General features: G+C 37.8%; 1 protein-coding gene across 2 annotated transcripts in view; it reads left to right on the plus strand.

Annotated features, from left to right (window-relative positions):
* HEATR1 (HEAT repeat containing 1) overlaps positions 1-18567 on the plus strand; it is a 49520-nt gene that overhangs the window by 19444 nt on the left and 11509 nt on the right. For both annotated transcript variants that reach the window (XM_059397376.1, XM_059397377.1), the window contains exons 18-32: positions 15-198; positions 343-479; positions 1171-1363; positions 5593-5762; positions 6134-6292; positions 7569-7811; positions 8084-8215; positions 9247-9350; positions 9514-9657; positions 10292-10410; positions 10514-10635; positions 12204-12332; positions 13906-14136; positions 15524-15650; positions 17409-17569. In XM_059397376.1, coding sequence (XP_059253359.1) covers positions 15-198; positions 343-479; positions 1171-1363; positions 5593-5762; positions 6134-6292; positions 7569-7811; positions 8084-8215; positions 9247-9350; positions 9514-9657; positions 10292-10410; positions 10514-10635; positions 12204-12332; positions 13906-14136; positions 15524-15650; positions 17409-17569 — 2355 coding nt within the window. The remainder of the gene's footprint in view (positions 1-14; positions 199-342; positions 480-1170; positions 1364-5592; positions 5763-6133; positions 6293-7568; positions 7812-8083; positions 8216-9246; positions 9351-9513; positions 9658-10291; positions 10411-10513; positions 10636-12203; positions 12333-13905; positions 14137-15523; positions 15651-17408; positions 17570-18567) is intronic.

The following is an 18567-nucleotide window of genomic DNA, read 5'->3' on the forward strand; positions in this document are numbered from 1 at the left end:
CTTTACTATTTCAGGAAATCCCTTCCGAATGGCATTTTGAGCTGATGATGGACAGAGAGATACCAGTGGAACTGTGGGCCCATTACATAAAGCAGCTCAATTTGGCCCAGCGTGTTGCCCTGGAGGACTCTGTTTTACTCATATTTGCACTGAAAAATTTTATTCATGCACTGAAGGGTCCTAAATCTTTTCCTAAAGGTAGGACAAAGTGTGACTTTTGAATGTGATACTCAAGAAAACAATTATTTTCTCCACAACTATTCTTTGTTTTGAGTGAAAAGTTCCCAGCACGTGTTCACATAAGTTTATTCATCATTTCTCTCTCTCTTTATGTCCATGTAGATGATATATGGTGGAATCCCGAGCAGCTGAAAGAAGATAGCAGAGCCTATCTGCGCTTGCTTATTGGGCTCTTTGAGATGATACTCAGTGGTACAGATGCCACTCACTTTAGGGTTCTGATGAAACTTTTCATAAAGGTACTAGGCTCATCTTTTTCAGGCATACTCTTCCCTTTCAGAAGATAGAGCATTTATGACAGTTTTTTAATGAAAATGAAAGTAGATTTTTGAACAGTGCAGAGTATGGGGTAATAATATACACGGGCCCTGTGAGGTAGTGATATCATTATGACACCTCCATAGGCCAGAGACTAACATTGCTGCATGCCTAGTAGTGTGTTAGGCCTGTCATGTACTTACTAATCACAATTCATTACCAGTGAGAAACTGCTGTTCAATGGGGTAAGTTAGCTTGTGCAACTCAGTTAAGAAATTTCATGGACCTCCATGTTGCTAGGTCCAGCAGTTAAGTCTCTGTTCTTGTCTTACCCCTTTCAGCAGCATTTGGCACCACTGGTGACACTTACTCCATCTTGAAATTCTTTCTTAACAAGGCTTCCCCCTCATCACGAGTCTTGGTTTTCTGCTTATTTTCACATGTTGTTACTATTGTCCAGTGTGTTCAGAGGCAAAGTTATAGCAAGTCCTTTGGATTCATTTCCATACTTCTCGTTGGTTAAAATAAGTATGGAAAATTTTAAGTCTTGGGACAGGGCTTTGTTGTCATTACAACAAAGTGTTTTCTGTAATTGTACACTAGTGTAAAGAGGATTTGGAACCAACTAAATGTGAGTAAAAATTAAACTTCACTGTCATTTATTTAATTTAGGTGCATCTAGAAGATATTTTTCAGTTATTCAAGTTCTTCTCTGTTTTATGGACATATGGGTCTAGCCTTTCAAATCCACTTAATTGCAGCATGAAAGCAGCATTGCAGACTCAAGCTCTTTATATAGGTTGTGAGATGCTCTCTGCTCAGAAGGCACAGGATAAACATCAGCTGGCATCTGTATCTTCTCCAGGTATCATGAGAAGCGTGTTGTGTTCTGTCATGATCAGCTTTAATGCTTTCTCTATAGGTAGTTTATGTGGGTTATAGTTGGGAGAATTTTTTTTTTTAACTTTTTTTTCTGAAGAGTACTCACAGTGTGTGCACTCTCTCTGCTCTTTACGTGTATGTATAAGTTAGGTGTATACATATAAATTCTTGTGTATAAACTGTATATACGTATATATAAATTATTATTTTTGTTAGATTTTACTTATTTGAGAAAGAGGGCATGCACACCAGCAGATGGGGAGGAGCCGAGGAAAGGGAGCCCGACATGGGGATCGATCCCAGGACCCTGATTTCATGACCTGAGCTGAAGGCAGACACTTAACTGGGGCACCCAGGAGCCCATATATAAACTACTTTTAATCACCAAAATGGGTTGTTAATATCCAGCTATTCATGTTCTGCGTTTCATCAGTGAAGGGTTACATGGAGAAGCCATGCCATTTAATACAGTTCTGTATTCAACTGACTACTTAGAAAATGGGTCTCCAGACAACCTTTCTGAATTTGTCTCTTTTATCATGTGTAACTCATTTTCAGGTTGGGCACTCACTACTAAAACACCCCCAAGTTTAAGTTTATTAAGTTTATTTTTTGATAAAATGAAATTTGCAAATTCCATGAAGTTGATGAACGTGATACTGGAAAATAGGTACTTTAAAGTTACTGACCAAAAAAATTTTTTAAAAAGCTACTGACTGATGAGAGGATCTGGCAGAATTAGACCCTGTAGCGATTAAAGATGAGAGAATTGATAAGGATGATGCATATGATTGATACTTCAGACTGGAATGATTTTAATGTCAAAGGAATAAGAGTGGCCTTTGGGAAATTTGAGGGTATTCTAGATTTTTTTTTGTTAATTCTAAAATTGCTTTTTTTTTTTTTTTTTAAAGATCTATTTATTTGACAGAGAGAGAGACAGAGAGGGAACACAAGCTGGGGGTTGGGAGAGGGAGAAGCAGACTTCCCACAGAACAGGGAGCCCAATGTGGGGCTTGATCCCAGAACCCCAGGATCACGACCCAAGCAGAAGGCAGATGCTTAATGACTAAGCCACCCAGGCACCCCCTAAAATTGCTTTTTATAAATGTTTTGTGAAAGTAAAGTGAATGATCATATTTTTTTCCCAAGATCATTTCTGTTTATCTTTCATTAGCTCTGTGAAAGAGCACATAATTACAATTGTAACCAAGATTTTGTTAAATACAAGGTAATTTACGTACATAGATTTCGAGTTTTACTTATAAAATAAAATCCCATGAATATAATTTCTTTACCATTCACTGTAAAATTGCCTTCCTTTTTTTAGGTAGACTTACTTTAAGGTTTTTTTTTTCCTGCCTTAGATGAGAAGACCCTCCTGTACATTTTTTAAACTCTTTATTAAATTTATTTTAAACCTTTTATTAAATTCTTTAATAAAGTATTAAGTATTATATTACAAGTATTCTATAGTAGTACTTTATATAAGAATTTATTTTAAAATGTCTGCAAATTATTCCATTGTATGGAAGTAGCATGATTTATTAAAATGGATATTTTTGTTAAATTTGGGAGTTTTCATAAAGGTATGTGTATTTTATTTAGAGGTCATAACTATTTGGATTTCCTAATTATGAAATGTCGGTTATCTTTTGGTATCAAAGGCAGTAGTTTCTGAGGAATGGATATCTCCAGGACCCAAAGACTTAACTTGTCCCCAGTTTTGCTGCAAGATAGGCTCCCTGTCTACCCCTGACTTGTCATCTGTCATTTTCCTTCTTCCTAAAGTACTTTTGCATTTATGCTGCTAGAAATGTCACAGTACTCCACTGAAAACAGGAGAGATGCACCTTGTTCTACTGGGAAGCTCAAGGACTGCACACTATAGAGTCCCAGGGGGCCTAAAGTGGAAGGTCATTTAGCCATTGCACCTGTCCTCCGTGCTCTCCTCTTTGAGTACACAGTGAGCTTCTATGCGTACCTTGTCTGTGAGGAGTCCAGGAAGTGTTGGCTGATACTTCTTTTAATCTGTTTACAAAAAACTTTGTCTTTCAAAAGAAAAAGGTATTGGCATATTAATATAGTATGCTGTTATTTGAATTAAGTCTTTGTCAGTGGCTTGGGAATCTAACCACCATTTATTGCTTTTTCTCCAGATACTCAGTTCAAAATTTGCTTACATACAGCAAATTTTGTTAGATGAATAAATATTTAATCTCATTTGTAATAAGATGTAGATGTAGACTGCCTTTGTTTTTTTAATACCTGATCAATGTAGTACATTCATTTATATATTTAAAACCAAAGCTCAGTATTTTTTTTCAACTTCTGTGTAAAATAACTATTTTAAATCTAAGTAAGATGATTTGGGAGAATGAAGTCACAGAGATTTTAAATGGAAGAACATTCCTAAAACTTGATTGTTTAAGGTACTTTTTGCCTACCTTGAGTTCCAGTAAATGTTACTGGAACATGGTAACTGTAGTATTTTCTTCTTTGAATTCATTTTTGAATGATACAGGGAATTTTAGCAAATAGTATCTTGACCTGATGCTGCCCCTTGCATGAATTCAGCTTTCGAGCTGTTTGTTTCTGACTTTATGAGTTAACATTACAGAGACCAGGAAAGATTTCCAGCTTTCAGTTTACCTTCTCAGGTTCAAAAGTTTGTTGAGCTGTTTCTTAGCATTCCAGAAATGGAATATATGGAATGGATCATTACTACCAAAATAAAAGTTGGCACAACTCGCCTCAGTAGATAGCACAGAATAAAGCTTAAATAACTAATTACCTAAAAGAATTTTAGGTATCCTTTTCTCCCAAAGACATTTTTTCAAAAAACCCTCAATCCACTTGAGCTTACAGATACTCTACCAGATTTTTGAAGCAGGTTTTCCAGTGCTGTTGAACTGAGCAGGGCATAGAATGAAGAAAAGCTTCCAGATGCTTTGTCTAAAACAAGTGTAACATTGAAAATTGACAGTTCTTCCAAACAAAAAGAAAACAATAGGCATGTTTCTTTGAATAATAATGCAAATTTCTAAAGTATTTGCAAATTGAGTCCAGTATATTTTTAAAAAGCACGTATTTACCCAAATAGAGTTAATTCCAATAATACGAAATTGGTTCAAAATTATGAACTCTTAATATAATTAGCCATATCAATTTGAAAGGAGAAAACCCATATCATTTTCAAAAAAAACTGAAAAGGCATTAGATAAAAATCAGTAATTCTAATTAAGTGGCAGCAAAATAAGAGTGAGTAATAAAAATACTTCTCAAATCAAAAGCTAGTATTCTTAACTGCAGAGTTAAAAGCATTCCTTCTAAATTCATTACATTACTGGGCTTGGTTCTAGAAGTAGTAGTTGGCAGCAAGCAGTAGCTCTTTCAGATACTGATGGAATGTATGAATAATAAAGCTCTAGAATTTTTAGGTGGATTATTAAATGGGACATCTGGCTAGCCATTTGGAGACATTAAAAGTTTGACTCCAATCTTATTCCTTAGACAGAAATTTCATGTGAACTAAAGATTTCACATTAAAAAAAACAACACACAACTTAGCTCTAGTGGTAGAAGAGAACATGTGGTACATGTGGCCTCTCTCAGAATATGAAGATAGACACTTGAACAACTGACTCAGTGCGGGGAGGGCCTCTCTAAGCAATGTACAAAACTAGAAGAAAAATTAGACTAATTTCTGCCACTAAGGACAAAATATTTGCAAAGCCTGATACACAATGGGTAGTTTATCTGCGTACTTGCAAGGATGTATGTAAAGAGATATTTGTGTTAGCAGTTACAGTGCTGAGAGATAAGGAACAGCTGAGTCACCAGCAAGGTACTGGTTTAAAAAATATAGAAAATAGAATGGAGAACCATACAGTTTTAAAGAATGATTTAATTTAGATACACACACTTAGGTAGAAAGCACTTCAAAATAAATTGAGATGTAATCATTCTGTGTGTGTGTGTGTGTGTGTGTGTGTGTGTGTGTACATTGTGTGCTCTGCTCTCATTTGTATGTTTTCAAAAGGATGTAGTAGCATATAGCTAATAACATTTTGCTAGAATAGTAAACAGTGAATGGTCTTCAGAGAGAATTTCAGTGAGGAGGAAAACTTCGACATACCCTCTGGTACTATTTAAGTTTTATACTGTTTAAATTTTTTTTAAGTTGCTAAATATTTTCCCCTTTGGTTTTAGTGGTGATAGCTCTACTCATTAATCTGGGAAGCCCCATAAAAGAAGTACGAAGGGCCTCCATTCTTTGTCTCCAAGCCCTCAGTGGAGTGGTGTCTCAGTTCCACCTGTTAATAGATCATTTGGTTCCTAAAATAGAGGAGATCACCTCAGATGCCACCTATGTTGCTCAGGTAAACTCATTATCAAAGAAGATTGATCGTGTGCGCATGCCTGTGTATACCTGTGAACAGTTTTGTCCTCTTTTGACATTTTGCTTTGTAGGGATTTTGATCGAGTCAAGTCACTGAAATTTCGAAATTGATGTCAATATCTGCACAACTTTCTCTTACCGTTTTTAAAAAAGATAGCATACAGTGTTTCAGTATGTGACTCTTGATAGTACTAACTTAGAGGTATTGTACCATTTCCTGTTAAGGTTTCAACAGGAAATGAAAAATGATTCACTATCATGTGATTTGGAAAAGACTCTTCTATGATTAGTACATTTAGCTTTTATAGTTTCTCAGCCCTTTTTTATCTGATTTTCTTTTTGGTGTGCTAGGATTTAGCCACTTTGTTTGAGGAACTACAGAGAGAAAAGAAACCAAAATCTCATCAGAAGTTATCTGAAACTTTGAAAAACTTACTCAATTGTGTATATAGTTGCCCATCTTACATTGCAAAAGATTTGGTGAAAGTACTTCAGAAAGTCAACAATGAGGTATGTGCAATTTAGGTGGCTTACACATTCCATGTAATGTTACTAAACACTATTGTATCGGCTAATGAGTGAGGAAAACATTTGCAGGAGTTACAGATACTCACTCAGAAGTGAAAATTTTCTTTATAATTTGGGAGAGGGAAGTGAGATGTAGAAACAGAGGACACAAAAAGCAAGTACTGGTAGATTTTTTTTTTTCTATTTTAAAATTTTATGTTATTCCTACATAATCATTTATTTGAAGTGAATTTAAAAAAGTAAAAACATGGGGAAAAACACTGAAGATGCACTGCTGAGAAAACTGTTGGTTTGTGTCTTCTGGTGGAAATCCTACACAAGATAATATATTTGGACATAAGCATGAATATTCCAGAATCCTTTGTTCATTCATAAAATGTGTGTGTTTGAACATTATTTCTGGGGGAAATCCATAGCTTTCATTATGTCGTCAGGGAGGCCTTGGCACAAAGGAGGTTGTGAATCACTGTTTTTTGTGATGGCACATGTGATCAGACTGTTCCAAAGTGCATGGATGCTTCACCAGTCTCAGACTGACTGCAACGTGGAGAACTCAGGCAGGTGTCAGTGGAGTGAAAACCACATGATCAGATTTTCCTGGTGGCAGCCAACAGATGGCATTGAGCGGCTTTGTGTCATCCCTTGTAGTTTAAACTGGAATTGACTGTCTGTTCTGTGAAAGACCAAATAGTAAACATTTGTTCTGTGGGCTCCCACAGTCTTTTCTTCTTGCAGGTGCTTGGCTCTGCCATTGTATTGTGAAAGTTGGAGCCAGTTATGTAAACATGAGCTTGGCTGTATTTCAGTAAATAAAATTGACCAAAACAGGTGGACCTCTGGATTTGGCCCACGAGCCATAATGTGCTGGCATTTGGTTTAGTTGTTAAAGACCTCACATACATAATTTGGAAGTTCTGTTTGAGGAAATATGCAGTGTTTGCTAAAATTTATTTTTGTGGTCGAAAACTTTAGTTTGTGTTTCTTGTTATCAGAAAGTCTTGGGATACCTACAAATTACTCCTCATTTCTGAAGGGTTTAGAGCTTTTGACTATTATAAACTGAACCATCAGAGAAAGCCTGAGTGCTTAATTGGATTAAATAGCCTTGCTCCTGTCCAAGGGATCATTTTTAATTGGGTTTTTTCTCCAGGCTAAGCTCCCAGGCTTGTAACATCATATCTTGGGATGTCTTTGTAAAGCAAGCAAAAATAGGTGTCAGTAGAGATAACTGTTCGCTAATAAATTTCTCCAACTTTAGATGGTGCTTTCTCAGCTGTTGCCTATGGCTGAACAACTGTTAGAAAAAATCCAGAAGGAGCCGACAGCTGTCCTAAAAGATGAGGCCTTTATTTTACATCTCACTCTGGGAAAATATAATGAATATTCAGCTTCCCTTTTACATAAGGACCCAAAGAGTCTAGATATATTTATAAAAGCTGTACATACAACAGAGGAACTTTGCACAGGAATGCCAACCATTCAGATAACCGCTCTTGAAAAGGTCAGTGACTTTTTTAAAGACTAAAGTATGTTCAAGCTCTTAAAATTTTGTAGTGTTTTACTTGGAGGAGCTAAAGTAGACTGGACATGTTTTAAAATGGATATGATCTGTTTGGCCTGCTTTTGCAAAATTGAGTGATACGTAGGTGTGATAAAGCTACATTTTAGCTGACAAAATGGGAATAATATTACATCATAAAAAAGAACTATTTAAAGGTCATTTTTGGGATTCACATTTGTTGAGCTCAATTGCCTTTTTTCTACCTCCTCTAGATTACAAAGCCATTTTTTGCAGCTATATCAGATGAAAAAGTTCAGCAGAAGCTTTTGCGCATGTTGTTTGATTTATTGGTGAACTGTAAAAATTCACATTGTGCTCAAACTGTTAGCAGTGTTTTTAAAGGGGTAAGTTACGCAATTTCTATAATTTGTTTATTATTGTTCTCTTCCAAGTAATACCATGTTTAATTAACCTCTGATAATCCAGTGCCTTTAGAGTGTCAGATGTTAGCATTAATAAGAATCATGGACAAGTAGCTCATAGAGAAGTGCAGAATCAAAATTATAAGTCTTCACCACGATTTTTATTTTGTGAAATATTTATATTTTAACCAGGTTGGGTATAGTGTTAGTTTGGCTCTTACATTAGATGGGATCTATTTGTTTTATGCAAGGATTTTCTTTTTCTTTTTTCTTTTTTTTTTTTTTAAAGATTTTATTTATTTATTTGACAGACAGAGATCACAAGTAGGCAGAGAGGCAGGCAGAGAGAGAGAAAGAGGGAAACAGGCTTCCTGCGGAGCAGAGAGCCCAATGTGGGGCTCGATCCCAGGACCCTGAGATCATGACCCGAGCCGAAGGCAGCAGCCCAAACCACTGAGCCACCCAGGCGCCCCTATGCAAGGATTTTCAATGGAGTACTCCTTAACGGAGTACTCAGCGGGTTCTACTTAATTTAAATAGTTGTTTGATGACATGTATATCGTGGAATTGAGCATGTGCTCATTGGTTTATATGTATATTAAAACATAGCTGTACATCAGAACAACCACTTAGTTACTTTGTTTTGTTGTTTAAAAGAAAACAAGTTCACAAAAATAGGTACTGGTATGGGGAAGTCCTAGTATGCAGATTCACCAGTTCTCAGTATTTAACATATTTTCTTAGATTTCTGAGATGCAGATTTCTAAGTGAAACAAATTAAGCTACAGAACAGTGTGTATACTACACTCCTGTTTGTGTGGTGTTTTCGTCTTTATACAGCTGTTAGGACATGGAAAAGAATATGGTGGCATTTGCCTTCGGGGTTTGGGATTGGTTTGGGCTCTAAAGTCCTAGGAAAATGTGAAAGTGGACATGGACATTTAAGTCAACATCTGTTTCTCTAAGTTTATCCCATGAAGTGTATCATCAGTCATTCTTTATTCATATTTCAGATTTCTGTTAATGCTGAACAAATCAGAATAGAACTGGAGCCACCAGACAAAACAAAGTCCTTGGGCACAATTCAACAAACGAGAAGACAAAAAATGCAGCAGAAGTAAGAGCTAGGAGTGCAATGAAAGCATGCTATTTATTCCCCGGTCCTTGAATGTTATGAAACCATTATAATTTTTTGATGCCCATTAATTTGGCATACATAGTATGATAATTTTTACTTTGCATTGATAGTGTTTGCTTTTCAAATATTTTCTGTTTCCCAGAAAATCACAAGATCTAGAATCTGTTCAGGAAGTTGGAGGTTCTTACTGGCAAAGAGTAACCCTCATCCTAGAATTACTGCAGCACAAAAAGAAACTCAAAAATCCTCAGATACTGATACCAACTCTTTTTAACCTGCTGTCAAGGTACTGACACTTGCCTTTGCATTTGATCTATGAGAGAATAGGATTCTAATTCATGCACATCTTACTTAACATTCTTTTTTTTAAATATAGTCTTTTCTTAACTAGTCTATAAAATAAAGCAAGTTAAGTACTGTAGTTGAAAGGTTAAAAGAAAGTTGTTAGGTACCCATTGTTAATGCCCAAATTGATCATCCTCTTGTGTTGTATACTGAATGGCCATTCCCCTTATAGCCTGCTTCTTAACTTTCAGAATCGAGTTCTTGGGGCATGCTTACTTTAAAGATAAAGGGAGAAACCCGCTATGGTTTTTAAGTATAAATTACCAGATAGCTGTAGTGTTTGCCATTGTATTGTAGATAAAATTTGTTTTTGTCTGAAGAGAATGTAATTCTCAAGGTTCTCTAAGATTTCAAATAGGTTGATGGAGAGTACAACAGAGAGATAAAATTTGACATTAAGCACCTGCCCATATGAGAAAAAAAATCAGTTAGAATCTTGTTTTTTATAGGCTGTGTTTAATGTAAATATTTTAGTTATTCCTAAGTAAATATGCATTCTGGAGAGTGGTCATTAATGCATAAGTGAAATTGTGTAACTTCATTTCTCATTATGTCTTTGCCGGGGGGTCCTGAAGGAGCTTAGAACCTCTGCCACCGGAGCAGGGAAATATGGAATACACCAAACAATTAATTCTTAGTTGTTTGCTCAACATCTGCCAAAAACTATCTCCAGATGGTAGCAAAATACCAAAGGGTATGTACTTTGTTGGAAGGAAACGATGGAAAGATTACTTGCTTTGCGTGCATATGTACCTACCACTTAGAGGTTTGTTTTTTTTTTTCCCTCCTCACTCTAGATGTTCTGGATGAAGAAAAGTTCAATGTGGAATTGATCGTTCAGTGCATCCGTGTTTCAGAGATGCCGCAGACCCATCACCATGCCCTTTTACTTTTGGGTACTGTTGCTGGAATATTTCCTGTAAGTACTAATGATTTTGAGACTTCAGCAGATACTTTGATATTTTTTTTCTTCAGAGGAAATGCACAAGTGCTCACTGGTCTGAATTCAGTCGACTTTGGGTCTTATTGGTGGGACTCTTAGCCCTGTCTCTTAACAGTTGTGGCACTGTAGCTGGTTGATCTTGCTAAGCTTCAGGTCCTCTTCTTGTAAAATGGCAATAATAGTAACCTTCTTTGTAGGATTATTGTGAGGCTGTGACTGGGTAGTTTATGGTTTGCACTTAGCACAGAGCCTGACACCATGTAACTTATAAGCAGTAGTGTTGGTGTTCCTTGACAAAAATTACCATCCCACTGTCCTCAGACAGCTTTTGTCCAGTGAGTTGAGAAAAAGTACTTTGATTATAAACTACCTCGGTGAGAGAAATCCTGTTCCTTATAGAAGTACATCTTTTGAAGGTAATTGAGATTTTTTTTTCCTGTTGGGGATTGAGGTCACAGGTTCTTAACCTGGGGTTCTCTGGGAGCTTTAGCAGTCTTTCAGTATACTAAACATCACATAGATTTTATGCATATAGAACTTTTTTCCTTGGAAGAGAATCAGTAGCGCTGAGGAGTTGATAACTAGAAACAATTAAGAATCATTCATATTTTTTCTTTGCTTTAATTGAAATATAGTTCATATACAATAAAATTCATCCATTTAAATGGGTTCTACTATTCACTGGTTTCAGTATGTTGACAGAGTTGTATAAATATCACCATTCTCTACTTCCAAAACATTTTCATCACCTCCAGAGAAACCCCATACTCATTAGCCATCACTCTTTATTCCCTGTAACACTATAATTTCTGCCCCTGGCAAACACTAATCTACTTTCTCTCTCTTGGTTTACCTGTTCTGGACATTTCATGTAAATGGAATCCTATTACATGTGTGCTTTTTAATGCTTTACTTCTTTCACTTAGCACAATGTTGTCCAGGTTCATGAATGTTGAAGCTTGAGTCAGTATTTCTTTTTTATGGCCAAATAATATTCCAATGTATGTATGTGCCAGATTTTGCTTATTTGTTGGTCAGTTGACAGACATTTATTTCTATGTTTGGGGTATTGTGAATTATGCGCTGTGAACATTTGTATATGAGGTTTTGTATAAATATGTTTTGTGTTCTCTGGTATATACTGAGGAGTGGAATCTGTGAGTCAGAAGTTAACTTTAATTTTCTTAGAAACAGCCAAGCTGTTTTCCAAAGCATCTATATAATTTTGTACCCACCGGCAGTTACGAGAATTCTAATTTCTCTAAACCCTCTCTGCTAGCTGATCTTTTTTTTTTTTTTTTTTAAGTCATTCTTGGGTGTGTGAAGTTTCTTAGGATTTGGATTTTGCATTTCCTTAAATGCCTAATGTTGAGCATCTTTTCATGTGCTCATTGACCATTTCTTTATCTTTGGAAAAATGTCTTTGGGAATCCTTTGCCCATTTTTAAATGGAGTTGTGTCTTCTTTTATTGCTAGACTATAATGAATCATTGATATTTGGTGTGCTTAAAATGGAAAATGTTGAAAGATGTGTTTTCTTTCAGGATAAAGTTCTACACAACATCATGTCTATTTTTACATTTATGGGAGCCAATGTCATGCGTCTAGATGATACTTACAGTTTTCAGGTTATTAACAAGACTGTGAAGATGGTTATTCCAGCACTTATTCAGGTAAGCTGTCTTTATACCATCAGTAGTTTTTTATTGTTTAAGTGTGCTGCATACCCAACATGAAGCCCACCACAAGGCTTGAACTCATGATGCTGAGGTCAAGACCTAAGCTAATAAAATCAAAAGAGTCAGACGCTTAACTGACTGAGCCACCCAGGTGCCCCAGGTTTTTTTGTTTGTTTTTGGTCTTTAAATTTTTACATAGTATGAAAGTAGAAGTAAATAAGTGACATTAAAAGCCTTTCTGAAATGCTCAGGTATTTGTGCTTCTTACATTTTAGAATGCTGAAGCTAATAATTAGTTTTAGTAACAATGTCCGTTCCAAAAATACAAGGAAACATGCATAACTGGTTTGCTGTGCTAAAGGGGTAGAACTATACCTGGGGCTTAATGTTACACTGACAGACTGAATTTAAATTTGCCATATATTGCACTTGGATAATACTGTTATGCAGGTTAGTGAAGGTAGGACATTTTAGAGTTACAGTGGCAAATTTGTTAATTCAACAAACATTTTTCAAGTGTTCTCTAAGAGCCATGTACTCAGAGATGATTGAGTCTCTACCTGGAAGGATGAACCATTTGAAACTAAAAATCATCCTTAAAAATAAAAGAGCTTGATCATCTACATTCATTTTCTGTTTATCCCCACCTGTTGTTAGTGTCTTCTTCACATTATTGGCCATTCCAGGGATGACCGTATTCAGCACTCCTCTTCTTTTAATCTTGGTATTAGGTTGATACTCTCTGTGTCCAACAAGTTGGCACGTACAGGACACAGATATTAAAAGAAAAGTAATTGTATGCATCAACATCATATATGCCAGTTGAATAGGTCTGTGCTGAAAGAGTTCAGAATAAAAGACAGCACCCTTGAGCCAGGAAGACCACAAAGTTTCCTAAGAAATACAATTTGAACTGATAGGAATGAAGGACAGGATTTGCTTGATGAAATGACAAGGTCCAGGAATGTGTACAGTGTGTGTGTGAAGAATGTAAGTTAGAGTGATGTGTGGAGTTCAGAGTGTTGAGACAGGGAGAAGTAGAGGGCATTGGTTCATTCATTCTTGCATTCAACAACCGTATTTGTAGTATCAGTTCCAGATTTCAGTGGTTTGAACATTATTCTGTAAGCAACAGGGAGTTTTTGGCCTTTTCTATGTTCTGCTTATGTAGATTATACCCATTCTTCTCCGGGCAGAACACAAATCCTTCTTGTTGTGTGTAGGTTCCCAGTTGGCCTAAGAGCAGACTTGTTCTGAGTGCCACATACTTGGGATCTGTCATTTAGTACCTCCAGTTGGTATCTTTCCCCATGTGAGTCTTGTTCATACAGATGATAAATCTTTGTGGCGGGGCTCACATCCTACATGTTGTATTCCCCTCAGGGCCATGCAGTCCCTGGTATGTAATCTGTACTCACTGAATATTTACTAATAGTTCCTTGATTATTCATGTTCTTTTGATCATTTTGTGGGGGGGCACATCTGAAGGCCTTCCCAGGTCTACCTGAAAGCTTCTTTGTGAAGGGTTATTTGCTCCTACTCATTGTTTCTACTTGCTGTTCTGCAGTCCGATGGTGGAGACTCTGTAGAAGTCACGAGAAATGTGGAAGGAATCGTGGTGAAAATCATTAACGTGTTTGTGGACGCACTGCCACACGTTCCAGAGCACAGGCGCCTGCCCATCCTTGTTCAGCTTGTCGATACATTAGGTGCAGAAAGATTCCTCTGGGTTCTCCTCCTCCTGCTCTTTGAACAGTATGTCACTAAAACAGTGCTGGTGGCTGCCTATGGAGAAAAGGTCAGAGTACAGGGCGGGGTGACTAGAAGGAAATGCTGATGTTTCACACACACTTCGTGATACTTTCCAGTTCATGTGTAGGGCCAGTGATGCTCATGTCTGTTATTTACTTATTCATTTGTTTGTTTGTTTATTTTTTAAAGATTTTATTTATTTGATAGAGATTACAAGTAGGCAGAGAGGCAGGCAGAGAGAGAGGGGGGAAGCAGGCTCCCTGCTGAGCAGAGAGCCCTACAAGGGGCTTGATTCCAGGACCCTAAGATCATGACCCGAGCAGAAGGTAGAGGCTTAACCCACTGAGCCACCCAGGTGCCCCTACTTATTTATTAAAGATTTTATTTATCCATTTGACAGCACAAGCAGGCAGAGTGGCAGGCAGAGGGAGCGAGAGAAGCAGGCTCCCCGCTGAGCAAGGAGCCTGATGTGGGACTTGATCCCAGGACTCTGGGATCATGACCTGAGCCACAGGCAGATGCTTAACCGACTGAACCACCCAGGCGTCCCACTTACGTCCATTATTTAACAGTACTTGCTCAGAACTGTTTTAAAAGATATTTTTTACTTTTTTTTTTAAAGATTTTATTTATTTGACAGACAGAGATCACAAGTAGGCAGAGAGGCAGGCGGAGGGTGCTTTGTGGGGGCGGGGGGGGGGGAAGCAGGCTCCCTGCTGAGCAAAGAGCCCAGTGTGGGGCTCAATCCTAGGACCATGACCTGAGCTGAAGTCAGAGGCTTTAAACCACTGAGTCACCTGGTGCCCTGTTTTTGACATTCTTAACAGTTGCTTTCAGAGCCTGTGGCACTCCGAATACCCTTAGTCACAATGGATTATTTGCTGTGGGTGATTGGACTTTCCTGAGAACTGGTCTGTAGTGCCATGCTAGGTGGTTCTGTTTTAAGCCTAACACAGTACGGCCGGCTATAAAGTAATTAAACTGTGTCTCTTGAAAATGGTTTTGAAGGCATTTCATGGGGAAGGGGAGGAGTGTCAGGATCATCAAAATTGTCACAACACTGGTGACTGTTTTTAAGAGCCCTGTTTGCATAGATGAGGGTAGAACTTATAGGTCAAGGTTAGGCTTTTAAATGACTTTTTAGACAGAGGATTTGGGATAGGTCTAGATGTACCCTAAGTAAAGGAACATATTCTGTTCTGCTAGAAATCACAATGCAGATTTTCCTGGAATTAGGCCCACACAGTTCTCATAAATTGGCTTTTTTATGTAGGACACTTCGTAACTCATTCATCTGGGATACACATGACCATAAGGAACAATACGTAATGCCTTTTCATGCTAAGAAATATTTTTAAAACATTTCCCTAACGTGTACTTACTAACAAATTGGATAGGTATAGTTTTATTACCTATTTTTCTTCTTTGTACAGGATGCTATTTTAGAGGCAGACACTGAATTTTGGATTGCAGTCTGTTGTGAATTTAGTGTCCAACATCAGATACAAAGCTTGATGAATATTCTTCAGTATTTACTAAAGTTGCCAGAAGAAAAAGAAGGTAAGCGTTAAGTGTTAATTACTGTTTCATCTGAAAGATTAAGAGAAGCAGAAGACTGTGCATGTTCTCCTTAGAGCACATAGTACGTTTTTAGAAGGGTTTTTTGCAAGTAACTTAATAATTTTAAATTATGTATGATTGTGTGTCTTCTCAAGTCCTTGTGGAAAATAGAAAGTAGGACTTCAGCTCACCTCTCCTCACACACTGGCTTTTTTACTTCTGTGGATGTGTTGGCTGTGGAGTGTTACCAGGGGCACCAGGATGCGTTATGGTAAAATGACAGCAGGTTAGCAGGGACTTAATAGCTGTCTCTTGACTTCCCATTAAAATATTTGTGAAGAGGGGCGCCTGGGTGGCTCAGTGGGTTAAGCCGCTGCCTCCGGCTCAGGTCATGATCTCAGGGTCCTGGGATCGAGTCCCGCATCAGGCTCTCTGCTCAGCAGGGAGCCTGCTTCCCTTCCTCTTTCTCTGCCTGCTTCTCTGCCTACTTGTGATCTCTCTCTATCAAATAAATAAATAAAATCTTTAAAAAAAAATATTTGTGAAGAGACAGGAAGAAGAAAAACAGCACAACTTTGGTAACTAGGGGCGCCTCTGTGGCCGTTGGTTAAGCATCTAGCTTTGGCTCAGGTCGTGATCCCAGGGTCCTGGGATCAAGCCCCATGTTGGGCTCTTGGCTCACCGGGGAGCCTGCTTTTCCTTGTTCCTCTGCCTGCCATGCCTCCTGCTTGGGTTGCTCTCTCTTACTCTCTGTCAAGTAAATAAATAAGATCTTTTTTTTTTTTTTTAAAGATTTTATTTATTTATTTGACAGACAGAGATCACAAGTAGGCAGAGAGAGAGGAGGAAGCAGGCTCCCCCCGCTGAGCAGAGAGCCTGATGTGGGGCTCGATCCCAGGACTCCGGGATCATGACCTGAGCCGAAGGCAGAGGCTTTAACCCACTGAGCCACCCAGGCGCCCCAATAAATAAGATCTCTAAAAAATAAAATAAATATTAAAATTTTGCTGTGTATATGAGTCTAGAAAATAATTCCACCAGTGAGACTGGTTTAAGAAAGGGTTTGATGTGTTCTTCATTCTCTGCCTTTTGAAGCAGAGCAGCAAGGAGTCCACAGGGACTATTTTCTGTACAGCTAGCTGATTTGGCCCTGCAGCGGCTTGTCTGATCCTCCATTCTGCTTAGGTCTGGCAGGGACAGACCAGCCTGGAGAGCTGTATATAGTAACCTGTTTATGGAAGAAGTCTTCAATTAGAGTCACTCTCTAGGACAGTGTTTTCTAAGTGGCCCACTGTGGACTACTAATTACTGTATCTTCAAACCCTTCTATATTAGATAAATGTGGATATGGGATTCTACAAAGTTTTAGGAGACACATCTGTGAACTTTTAGAATTAAACGTTGAAGCTAGAGAAGACCCTTCCTTTATTCTGCCCCGGGCCACTAAGTAAATGCCTCTGTGGCTTCAGGATTGGGAATAGATGCAATACTAAAAGACACATTTTGTAGTGCTTTTGTCTTTCATTTGCTTGTCTTAGTTGCCTTGGGTATTTTTTGTTTGTTGTACTCCCAGGACTCTTGGATATGTTAATAAATATACATCTTTCACTAATTCAGAAGATGAAAAACTGGGTGTGATAGATTCACAAATTCCAATCAGAAAATTATATCCCATGTACCGTGCTCTTTATATCCATATCTTCCTAAAGATTTCACATGAAGATGAGTGAGGTCACTTGTCATCTTGTTCTTTTTCAGAAGCTGTTCCCAAAGCTGTATCAACTAAAAGTGAATCACAAGAAGAAGTGCTACAGATTTTTAATGTAGACACTCACACTAGCAAGCAACTGCGGCATTTTAAGTTCTTGTCAGTGTCCTTCATGTCTCAGCTCCTGGCTTCCAGCCATTTTATCAGAAAGGTGATATGTTTTTTAACTGTATTTATGAAAAAATTATTTTTTTGAAGGAACTATTTTGAAAAATATTTTTTTGAAGGAACTATTGTTTAAATTAGTAAAAAGAGATTGGCAAATATAAAAACATGAGGCAGCCCTTAAAGATAAGAAAAATACAGTAGACTTTACCATAAACAATTTGGCGTGATCTGTTATGGCTGTACACATGTAAACCCTGCCATTCCGTAGTTCCACTCTCCAGCGGTACACAGGCATACCTCGTTTTACTGTGCTTCACAGGTGCTGTGTGTATTTTGGTTTTTTACAAATTGTAGGCTTGTGGTCTCATGCACCAGTTTTCCAACAGCAATTGATCACCTCAAACTTTTTCATTTTATTTGGTACGGTGACCTGTGATAAATGATGATGACTTGCTGAGAGATCAGGGGATGGTTAGCATTTTTTAGCAATAGGGTATTTCTAAGTTATGTACATTGTTTTTTTTAGATACAACACTATTGCACATGTGATAGACTATAGTTAGCATGAATATAACTTATATGCCCAGGGAAACTTACATGCCCAGAAAGTTCATTCGACTCACTTTACTGTGATGACTTTATTGTGCTGGTCAGGACCTGAATCTACAGAATCTTCGAGGTATGCCTCTGCACCCAGCAGAAACATACACACAAGCCAACGTTTAGCAGACATGCTACAACACATTGAGGAGAACCCCCGTGAGAGCAGTAGTTGTGGTAGTCCAGAACTGGCAGCAAGCCAGGTGTGCGTGAACAAGAGATGAAGTGTCCATCGACATAAATGGACACGAGTGAATCTCAAAAAGGCAATAGTAAAAGAAAACAGGCAGACACACAAGAATACGCCCTAATTCCAGTTATGTAAAGTTGAGAAACAAGCACAACAAATCTGTGGTGTTAGAAGTAAGGACAGTTGTTTACCTTTGGGAAGGAGGGAAAGAGTGGTAATGAGATCAGGTAGAGGAAGGATTCTGAAGTGCT

Source organism: Mustela nigripes, chromosome 4 (assembly GCF_022355385.1).
Source record: "Mustela nigripes isolate SB6536 chromosome 4, MUSNIG.SB6536, whole genome shotgun sequence".
Classification (NCBI taxonomy): Eukaryota; Metazoa; Chordata; class Mammalia; order Carnivora; family Mustelidae; genus Mustela; species Mustela nigripes.